This window comes from Protobothrops mucrosquamatus, unplaced genomic scaffold (genome assembly GCF_001527695.2).
Source record: "Protobothrops mucrosquamatus isolate PMUCROS unplaced genomic scaffold, P.Mucros_1.0 scaffold356, whole genome shotgun sequence".
Taxonomy (NCBI): Eukaryota; Metazoa; Chordata; class Lepidosauria; order Squamata; family Viperidae; genus Protobothrops; species Protobothrops mucrosquamatus.
The window spans coordinates 1-11,742 of record NW_015386691.1 but is presented as its reverse complement, the minus strand read 5'-3'; the positions used below and the strand labels follow the sequence as shown (position 1 = coordinate 11,742).

At 35.4% G+C, this 11,742-nt stretch overlaps 1 protein-coding gene across 1 annotated transcript in view; it reads right to left on the bottom strand.

Annotated features, from left to right (window-relative positions):
* Window positions 1-11,672, bottom strand: part of PRKDC (protein kinase, DNA-activated, catalytic subunit) — a gene marked incomplete at its 5' end in the record, with an annotated part of 56,883 nt that extends 45,211 nt beyond the window's left edge. The window contains 13 exon segments of the mRNA XM_015815619.1: window positions 988-1,060; window positions 2,027-2,092; window positions 3,569-3,737; window positions 4,515-4,693; window positions 4,804-5,011; window positions 5,481-5,608; window positions 6,309-6,476; window positions 7,383-7,484; window positions 8,693-8,878; window positions 9,534-9,737; window positions 10,529-10,687; window positions 11,214-11,346; window positions 11,461-11,672. Of these exon segments, the coding sequence (XP_015671105.1) occupies window positions 988-1,060; window positions 2,027-2,092; window positions 3,569-3,737; window positions 4,515-4,693; window positions 4,804-5,011; window positions 5,481-5,608; window positions 6,309-6,476; window positions 7,383-7,484; window positions 8,693-8,878; window positions 9,534-9,737; window positions 10,529-10,687; window positions 11,214-11,346; window positions 11,461-11,672 (1,987 nt within the window).
* Window positions 11,673-11,742: the final 70 nt, after the last annotated feature.

Here is an 11,742-nt window from a genome sequence, read left to right as displayed (position 1 = left end):
AGCGGAAGGAGGGGAGATCCGGGATCACCCGGATCTCTGGGGGTAGTTCGTTCCAGAGGGTGGGGGCTCCCACCGAGAAGGCCCTCCCCCTGGAGGTCGCCAGCCGGCACTGTCTGGCTGACGGCACCCTGAGGAGGCCCACTCTGTGGGAGCGTACCGGCCGATGGGAGGTAATCTGCGGCAGATTTGTCCTGCTTAGTTGCAGAGTCCACTTATTTTTCACTGTACTCACCACAGTGAAACACCAAAGCGATCACAGCATAATGTAATGAGGAAGCTGGTTTTCAGCTGGTTCTTGCAGACCTGATGCCAAATAGGGTTGAGAGGGAGTGTCTGGCCTTCAAACCAAGAACTAGAACAGTGATGGCGAACCTTTTAGAGACCGAGTGCCCAAAAACGGGCCCCGCCCCTGCTCCACCTCCCTGCCCCGCCCCTGCTCTGCCCCCCACCCATCCTGCCTGCCCACAGGACCAATCACCACCTCCAGGGCCCGCCGCAGATCGCCCAGGCAGCCCAGCAGCGCTATGGGGGCCACACCCTCTGCCCGCGCCCTGCAGCATCAACTGCATGATGGGGTATGAGGGCAGAGTCTTGTCTTACGCTGCCTGGCTGCCATGTCCTTGGCTGCGCTGCTCCATGTGGACCACGCTCGGGGACGACTCTCCTTCAGGGGGGCTGCTGGAAAGGAGGGGGTCGTGGGGGGAGGCAAGGCTGGGGCAATGGCACGTGTGCCCACAGAGAGGGCTCCGAGTGCCGCCTCTGGCACCCATGTCATAGGTTCGCCACCACTGGACTAGAATATGGGTCTCTCCATGCCCAATCCAGCACCTTAACCACTGTACTACACTGGCTCTCCAGATTAGTTTTGTTTACTTCTGCTTTCAAAGTATAATTATATTAGTATATATATATATATATATCTATTCATGCTCAACATAGAATAACTTAACCATCATCAATTCATCTTTTTGTAGTCATAGCAAATACCTGAATCCCCACTCATTGCTTGCCTGGCTTCTTTCCTAATAATTATGTACCGTTTTTTCTTTTCCAGAGGAACCTAGAAAATATAAAAAGCTTTCAGGTATGAATGTGACTGCCGCTTAATTACAAATTTAATATATTTACAGAATTTATAAATAAACCAAGAAAAAGTACAACAAGGAATTCTGTGGCAACTTAAACATTAACATGTATGATTGCACTATCCACTTTATTTCTAGAGAAATAAAGAGACATGCCAAATAGTCATGCTCTAAAAAGTAGAGAACCTGGTTAGATAAAATTTGGTTTCATTTACCTAACAGAGAGATTACCCTCCACTTTTTATTTAATTTTTGTCACATTAAAAATGACCCCTTTGTACGTTTTTGGGGCACTACATAATCATCATAGGGGCTAAATCTGTGCATCACTATTGTAAGAACTTGCCTACATATTCATGTTGTTTAAGGCAGAGGTCCCCAATTTCCAGTCCACGCCCCGGTACTGGGCTGCGGCCTATTAAGAAACAGGCCATGCAAGCGGCAGGCGAGAATGTACATGAAACTCCATCTGTGCAAATGGTAGGCACACACACAAAACCATCCCCTCTCCCCCCACCCTCCACCCCGCTGGTCCACAGAACTGGAAAGTGGGGACCATGGGTTTAAGATAAGACAAGGTTTAGACTCCACCATGCCAAAATTGAACTTGGAATTCATCATATTCCATATCAAGTGGTTCAGTAAAACAGCAGCCAGCAAAAAACAAAAACAAAAAACTAGTCTAACATTTGCCAAAGGAAACACTTCATTCATAGCACTATAGAGTTATATAAGAATACTAATTCAAGGAGGTATACTTTGATATTTGTCTTCAGTTTAGACTCCTTAAGCTTACTGTAGAACTTTTATAATTGGAAAATGTTTTCTCAATAACTTTATCTGGGAACATTAAATTCTTATATTATCTATATCACAATCTAGTATCATGCTAGATAAAACCAATTACCATTTTGGAAAATCTAGGAAATAAGATTTCTTACCTCAATCTCTATGGGAAATGAATAATGCCGCTGTAAATCTAACAAGTTTTCAAAAATAAGCAGATTCTGTAGAACAAAAACAAATTGTAATCTGGTCACCATGCATTTACTTTTATTACAAACATTTCTTTTATTTATTTATAATACATCATTACTACTCAATATGCAACCTAGGCAGGCATATACAATTTTTAAAAAGCAATTATTACATACAAAAATAAATATAAGAATACAATATAACACAGCATATTGTGTCAAAGGCAGTTCAAACACCAAAGACAATCACTCAAGACTAGCTCATAAGACCTCTTGATTCAATGGCTAGGGGAAACCAAGAGTTAGCACGAGTTTGATTTTCCAGGGAATGGTGTTCCATAGCAGTTGTTGTACTAGAGATGGAACATCTCCTAGTTCCCACATGACAGGTAGAGGTAACTGGAGAAAAGCAGTAATTGTGTTACACAGGCATACCAAGGTGTACCCATAATTACCCACACTGTTGTACTCAGGATTATTTATAGCTTCTGAGTGTTCGCTAAGGGCATCTCAATAGAGAATGCATCATGGTAATCCAAATGAAAGATGAACAAGGCATGTATGACCATCAGTAAAGCCTCCAGATTAAGGAATGAGCAGTTCATGCACAATTTGTGGGAACACCCTGTGAGCTATGGATAACAGCAGGATGAATTTAGGAAGACCTTCAGTCTGTCTGGAGCAATAAGACTTCATCCAGGACAAATGATGGGAAAATTCTGGATTCAGGAAGCCTCAAAATCCAAGGCCGCTTATACTTTATAGGACTGAGTCTGATTCATTTCCTTCTCATCCAGTTTCCTCACAGTCTTTCTACAAAGAAGCTTGATGGCATTATTTGGACAAGCGAGGGCTGATATGTACAACATCAGAACACTGATATATAACCTCATATAAGGGATGACATAACCAAGAAGCCTCATTTATATATTAAACAGGAGTGGAGAGAACTGAACCATGGGGTCCCCCACAGAGTAAGAGTTGGGGACAAGCTCACTATCAAAAATGTCTGGAACCAATATTAGAGAAAGGAGGAAAGCCACTGTAATACCATCTTTCCCATTTCCAAATCTCCCAAACCAGCCCAGAAAGATATCATGATCAATGGTATTTCAGGTAGCATATGCTAGATTTTGTATTATTCTACCTATTGACAAGAGCATAAGTCAACCAATTTTGGAAGATGAAGGTGATTTTTATTATGAAAATATTTTAACATTGTATCCACTCATCTTGTCCATTTATTTATTTGTTCACTCATTCTATTTATATAGTTTTCAATTCAACTGCATAACTCTGCATGACTTACAGCAATTTAAAAACTGCAAAAAAGCAATATACTCAAACTACATAAAATATAAAAAATTAACACAAATTAATATTAACAAAATGCATAGGCAGGGTCTAAAAAAATCTATTTCTCAACATAACCATTGTATAGGCTGTTGACCACCTTTCTACATCAAAATTCCATCTTGGAACTAATTTCTGTTTACTATTACGTACTTTGTCTGGTTTTTCAGTGAACAGAAAACCTTGATAGAATTTACTTTCATTGAAGACACAGCTGATAACTGCAATGGCACAATTATATGCAGCACAATGAAACTGTCTCCTCTTTTCCAACATTTGTGTTTCGCCCGACATGTTTTCTGTAAAGGCATCATAACAGGACCTTGGAAGGAAGTAGAAAAAAAAGATTCCAAGACATTTTAAAGAAAATTGTGTGTACTCTTCCCAAATCTGCTACCCTGTGTATGTATGCACTGCAACTCCTAATACATCTGAACAACATCAGGGCTATTAGTTGAGATCTAATTTGCTGGATGAATACATTCCAGCAAATACCAAACTGAAGTTGTAGTCTAGCTTTAGTTGATATCTATTTGGTTTATATGCCATTCCAATCATAATCAACCTCTGTCTACGGTGTGTTCTATTTATATAAATAAGGCTAAAAGATACAAAGTGTAAAACATAAATAATACAAAGTAAAGGACAAGGCCAACGGAAAAATAAAAGTGTACATTCATTAATCTCCAAACTGCAGAGGGCAGCAGTTTGTAACTCATCCTAGAGTCTTTTGAAAAAGCCATATTTTGATGGCCTTTTTTGAAATCTTCATCTTGTGTGCCTGAAAAGGATTCAGACCAAGAGTAAAATATTCTTTTATTGAATTGCTAACCTAAATAAACTTATGAAGGAAAGCAACATAATTTTATTTAAGATTTTCAGGATAAACCTTTAAGATCAAGAAAGAAATGTGAATTTTCATCTAAATAAGTAGGAAAAGTTTATTAAGTGTTTATCATTATTAATAGTGTAAGACTGCTTGTCCATGTAGCTACCATGACACTTTTAAGGCAATAATCTCAAAATATTTTTTAATGACTATGATAATCAAATTAATTATTGGCAACATTATTTTAAAGCATAAATGAACAATTCTCACTTTATAAGTGTTTTTGTAAGTTCATTCCCCTCTACGTGGATGGAATGCTGAAAAGCTTGGTTAATTCTGGAATCTTTGGAATATACATCTTCTTTGGATAGACGGGAGTACATAACTTCTAGAATCTTGTAATAGCTTATTTTCTTGATTAGCTGTGTTTCAAAAGCAGTTTCATTCGACTGGAAAAATATATTAATGGAACAAAATGTCAAAGGAGCTTCATGCATGAATATGTATTTTATTTTTTTAAAAAAAATAATATAATGATTTAGTAATCATTCATCTTTACCTTCGTAAACCTGGACTTCAGGGTATCCATGGCCTCTGTGATAATCTTACTCAGAAATTCTTTCAATGCACCTAAGCTGCAGTGAAGCAACAGAATGAGAAGACATCGATCTACATAGGCTTGACGGGTTATATTTGAGAGAAGGGTTTCGCTCTGGAACATCTGATGCACGGTATCCAACAACAGCACTTGCCTTTCACAGCTGCCCCTAAACATCACAATAAATTTAAGTAGAATCTTCAGCTACTTTCCTACTTATAAATTATATGTTATCCACAATCTTTTAGTGAATTCTTTCTAAAGCAGTGGCTTGGTTAAGTTATCATGAAATAAGTAGACACATAAATTTTTGACAAAAGTAACTTAACTAATGCTACAAACCAATCTATCTTTCTATGTATCTGAGACAATCTCCAACAAAATGTCATAACCACCACCCACATTACTGCTATAAGAAATCATATGTGCTGTGCCTTCTTCAGTAAGAGTATCTTCGATACGAAAGCAAAATGAATTACATACAAACACATACAAAATATATGTCTGAATTTCAATGCGTACGCATGGCATATCAGCTGTCATTGTTCACATTTTAAGCCTTTAATGTATTACTGAACTCTTGTTTTTTAATCATGCTGTTAATATAATGTGATTAAGGATTATGTTTTACTGACTACCTTTTGGAAATTCTTTTGAAGTTAATCTCAAATAATTCCTCCATTATATGCTTATGGTCTCTACAAAGAATTTCTGTCATCAGCGCCAATAATGTAGAATTCTGGGATAGTTCTAAGGCATCTAAAAACTAAAATATAAAAGAATAATTGTGCAGTTAGAGAATATGATAGAGGAAGCTAGTAAGATTGCAAAGTTTTGTGTTCCAAACTTTCTCTGAAACCAGTTATGAGGCAGTAACAGCTCTTTAAAAAAAAGAAAAAAATATTTTAGTCCAATAAACATACAATGTGCTTACATACAATCACACACACATAAGCACATTCATAACTTCATTTACATAAAGGTAGTGTGCCTACAATATACATGATTAAAAGAGAAAAAAATAGACAGGACTGTTTCCATATATTAAAATGTATTCTTAAGACTTATATATAAAATTATTTTTGTTTCTGGTATGTTTAGTAAAACATTGATTGATTTGGATGGCCACCTCACTTTGGGTGCTAACAGCCTTTAAAATTAAAATACAAACAAATACAAACATGAAATCCTTAAAAAATTAAGGAATTTAGAATTTTAAGGTTATGTTAATTATGTTAACTAACAATTATAATTTCTAAAAATATAAAAATATTTAACAATTACACATGAAATTTAGGTAATTAAGGTATACATTAAAATAATTTCTCTGTATAATAATATTACATATTGTGTTCATTCCTATAGTTCACAGATTTGTTTGCTTTATTTTAATTTGGCTTAGAGTTAGTAATATGCTAGAAACACATAAATTATGTAATAAATTGTTCTAGTTTTTGTTCACTTACTTTTTTTATGCAGTCCACATAGTTATTGTACTTTAAAGATCCCTTAGGAAATTCATCTGACTTCAAAGGGAAATTAAACGCTACAAGTTGATCTAGTGCATTTTTAAGGCTATCAAGTCTTTCTCCCACAAGATTAGTGAAGAATGGCAGAATAATAATTGCTTGACTCTGAAATATAAACAATTTACAACGTTTCATGTTAAATCTAAAATTGTTTTGTCTTTTGGGAAACTTTGGTAGAAAAAAATAACACACAACAAGATAAAGAGTGGCAAATTCTGCTAAGATTAGGGTTAAGCAATTTTTACACTAAAATCTGAAAATGTTTTAAATTTTAATTCTTTGATTAATTACAAATTCTGAATAGCATTTGGACCAATGTAAGCTATAAACATTTAAGATTTAGTAGGGAAAACAAGGTATAAAAGCAGCAGGCTACCCCATAATCTTTGCTCAGATGTAACAAATGATAGTTTGTGAAGCCTAGTTGTCTTGTACGTTTGATCATTACCCACACAAACAAATCATAACCTGAAATTGCCTTGGCAACCTTAGCTTTAGTAATTGTAGAGTATGTTGTTTCTTCCAAAACTGCTGTTCTTACTTTTTAATTAAATGCTGAGAAATGTAGATTACAGAGGACAGCTGAAACCACTCTTATGGTCTTGCAGATATTTTTGTAGAAATCTTTAACTCTGTTAATTCTACCTAATAGTCAGAGATTTTTCTCATTTTCTTCCCTGCTGACAACATATTCTCTTCAGTTTATCTACCAGCAATAGATTACATGGGGTTAGGTTTCATGTACTCAAAAATAGTCCTCAATACAGATATCCACAGTAAACATATCGATATTTACCCTTAAATGATGATACTGGCATAATTTCTATGAAGCATCCTCAGACTTACCCAAAGTCATTGAGTCAGGCAGCATTAAATAACAGTAATAATAATTCTCACTGCAGCTCAATGTTTCTAGCTAATCACACATTTGAATAAAGCTAAATGGCCACTGTATGCAACACATTATTTACTTATAGTAATAAGCAGGCATTATTACTATAAGGCACTTACCTTGAGATTTAGACCCAACTTCTGATCGGTAAGTAGACATGTGTATGTATTAAAAACATGGGAAAATGCCTCATGATGAGTAAATGACATCGAAGAGTCGATCTTGAAAACATAAAGGAACTTATCTTTTAAAATATACCTACAGAATAGTAATCTGATAGTAAGCCACAGCATTTCCTAAAACAAAATTATTGAAATTTTCCATGTTTTTTTGTATACGTTTGTGTGTGTGTGTGTGTGTGTGTGTGTGTGTGTGTGTGTGTGTATGTGCTGAAAGTAAATCTGTATTAAGGAAAGTTTATATTACCTGTTTTATATTTCTGTATACAATATATTTGTATATTTTTGTGTCATGCAGAGCTCTTAAGAGCGCTCACGTTAATTAAATTAACAAATGCAAAAAACAGCATCATAATACCTATTAAAATCAAAGCATTCTTTTGAACAATTATAATAACAAATTTATTATTTAATTTCATATTAGTCCCAATTTTAAATATATGCAGACAAGTAACAAACGCTCTCCATTATAAAATGAGGTTGGATAACTATAAACCACATTACCAATCTGACAGAAGATTTGAGTCATTTTTGTTCATAGTGCAGGAAAAGTTGGCAATTTCAACTGTAAAACATCTATCGTATAAGTATAGTTAATATGGGGAGTGATGCTGCAATATTTATAAAAGTGCAATAAATATTGAGCCATATCCCATATATATTGAGATACTTGGAAAGGTGGACTGAAGATCAACATGCTACAGCTATAATATAGCAATTTATACGCACACAGGAATAAATACATTTAAATAAATATATGACTAATACTTCTGACCACACTGAACATTTTTACCTTTTTTAAGCATCCAGGATTCTCTCAAGGTATCCTGATGTAACTAAAGTCTTACCTAGACAACACAAGTAATCTCAGTTTTCATGTGTTCTCAACCCAGACCTATTGTTAGGCGTTTTGTTAGGATGAGAGACCCCTTTATCAAGATTGCAAGCATAGCAAATGTAAAATTAATGTGATGTGCAGTTCCTAGTATGGTTGTGGGATGCTGCTTTTATCTTGTAACACTGTCTTGAAATGATGTTACAACCAATTACAACATGAAACCAAACATGGAAAAGGAAGAAACAAAGCTACATTAATGAATAGCTATAGCAATAATTATTATTCCAAATTCAATTTTGATATTATATCTCTAGGAAAATGACCCAGAGGATGGATGGATGGATGGATGGATGGATGGATGGATGGATGGACGGACGGACGGACGGACAGACAGACAGACAGATAGATTTACCTGCAGAACTTTAGCCAATAGGGTCAAAACACACATTTTGCTCTCAGGAGAAGATTCTTTAGACCACCAGTGATCAAGATGTCCCCAATTTTTTAAAATAGCAGCTACTAGTTGTACTCCTTGTTGTTTGCAGGTAGCGCGGTCTTTAAAGCTTTGATCCAACATGCCATTCAAAACTGTACTAACCTGAAATGTAGGATATTGAAAATATGCAATATTGACAGCACTTTATGTAATTCAACTTTTATACTGTGGAACAAAGACACAAAATGTGCAAGATAAGCAATTAATAAGTACATTTTTGAGATGATTTTCTTAAATGCTAGAAAGTATACTTCTAAGAAACTAAGAATATAAAGTCAGAATGTTCTAGCCCAGGGGTAGGCAACCTTGGCTCTTTCATGACTCGTGGACTTCAACTCCCAGAATTCCTGAGCCAGCATGGCTGGCTCAGGAATTCTGGGAGTTGAAGTCCACGAGTCATGAAAGAGCCAAGGTTGCCTACCCCTGTTCTAGCCTGTTTAAAAACATCCCTTACTTGTAGAGTAGTAACAAGAAGATCTAGTAGTAGATCTGATCTATTTATCTAAAAATAGATGTGGTGTTCAAGGTAAAAGTAACAAAAAGCTAAAAAAAGTTATGATTAAAAATAGTAACGAATGAAAAACAAATAATTCAACAGAAATAAAATCAGCAAGGAATCAGTGATAAAACAGAAGGATAACTAAAATACAGTTTCAATGTGAATTTTTTGGGAAATACAATCTAAAAAATAAATATGCTAGCATATTTTAAAGGAACATTTTAAAATTTTAAACATTTTAAAGGAAAAGTCCAGTACCATTTTGGGGCTATCTAAAGCTGATTTCATAAGCTCAAGTACAGCAATTTCCAGATTTTTCAACAACTCTTGGTTAATGATTTCTAAGAAGAGACTGTAGAAATATTCCCCATGAGAAAAGTTGATGAGACTTTCTTGGGCTGTCCCAGACAATGGTACAGATAACATCAATGTGTTCAACAAGAGGCTCACCAGCTCTGTGCACTAAGGGAAACAAATACAAAAGAGCATTTCCTGTCATTCAACTTTTCCCATGTACCTTCTTAGTCAAAAAATACAAATACAAAATAATACAAGATTTCCAATGAGAACCATAAATCTTTTCTATTTGAACAGAGGCAAATATCCTTTGGTGAGATGAGGAATAGTAACCCACAGCAATTGCTTTGTTCTTCTTGAAATAATGATTTCTAATGATACCTAAGCACTAATCTTACAATGGTAGAAATGAAAGCAGGCACCCAGATGGCACATCTACAAATGTCTTTCATCGATTGTGCTGTTTTCATTTTTTGGGGATATTTAGGTTCACAGAATGGGGAGGTTACCCAGTTCTTCCAAGTGGAACAGGATACTGATGACAACATAGTAGGTTGCAACTGTCTAACAAAGCAAGCTGCTTTTGGCAACAGTCACGATTTCTTGAAGATCTACCAGCAAATTAATTCCTCTCTTGTTTGCTGCTGTTGTCATGCTATCTTTCTTTCCTCAATGAACTAAGCTTGGAAATAGGAAGGCAAAGAAGAAAAGGTCTCCTGACTACTTGACGTTCAGATGCAGAACTGCAGAATGGAAATTCTAAGGGTCTTCTGTATGCAGTTCTGCCTCTCTATGTCAATCAAAAGAATTCACTCTATCCAGAACCACTAACTTGGGTGGTGGCCTATACAAGTGACAGCGATCAGCAAATGGAAGGTTTCTTAAATACTTGTAAACTCCAAGGAAGAGACAGAGAAGAAAAGAGACAGATAGCACCAATAAGGCCAAATCCTTACCCGAACACCAAAAGCAAAAGCCAGATGCAGAAGTCCCTCAGCTAATTGTTTACTGCTGATGTCTAATGAAGGAAGGGACCTTCTTTCATCTCCTGGTGCAATACCTTTGTACACTACCAACATGAGCTTAGAACCAATTTCAAAATGTAGATCTGCACCCTTTGGGGAGAGAAAAACAATAAAACATTTGACTAAAAGCATATTTATAATTAAGCAATTAAAGAAAGGCCATCTAAAGTTACAAAAAGTCCTTACAGTCTTTATCATTATTAAAAAAACTAGAGATTCTTCTTAAACTGAATAACTGATGAAAAACAATGGCTTTCCTCCAATCCATGACATCCCCAAACCATTAAGAATGAGAACTGCATCATTTAGATGCCCCTAAAAGAGCAATACATATTATAACAGTTACAAACACTTCAACATGAACAAAAATATTCAGTAAAACCCACAGTGTGGATTCAGATACTTAGCACTGAGCGAATGTATCTAACAGTGAGCAAAACTATAAATGTTTCCCCATACTAATGAAGGAACACAATAGTCGGTAAGTGATGAATGCCTAATGTTCAGCGACTAACAAACATGTTACATTGGCATGATAGACATGTGAAGTCCTATTTATTCTCTTTTACTTTGCAAGTATACTGATGACAATATAAACAGCAACATATATTTTTACCTTAGACTGCAAAATACAGTACAATAAACCAGCCTTGTGAAGCTGTCTGCAGGCAGAAAGAATGGATACATATCTAACGTGATCCAGCCGGGCTTCTGGGTTGTACAAATCAACAGTGCAAAGCTCTTCAATGCTAACAAATAGAAATAAATAAATAATAAATGTATATCAGACACATTAAATGTCACACTAAAAATTATTTGTATTTTTAAATATTAATATTAGAATAGACTCTAAAGTGTCTTACCTTTTCATTGTTATTATTTCTTTGATACTGTTCTCTAAATATTCATTATAGGGAGATTTCATCAAAGCTTTTACTAGTCTCACGCAAATATTTGGTAGATTTTCCATAATTTGTACATCAGCTATATTAAAGCCTACACTTTTGGGGTCACAAATAGTTTTCACAACAAGTTTTATTAGATTCTCATTAAGCAGCTCTTTCTCAAGCAGCTAGAAATAATAAGATAAAAATGAGATAGACAAGTACTTTTAATTTGAAAAATTTATCATTTACATTTATTTT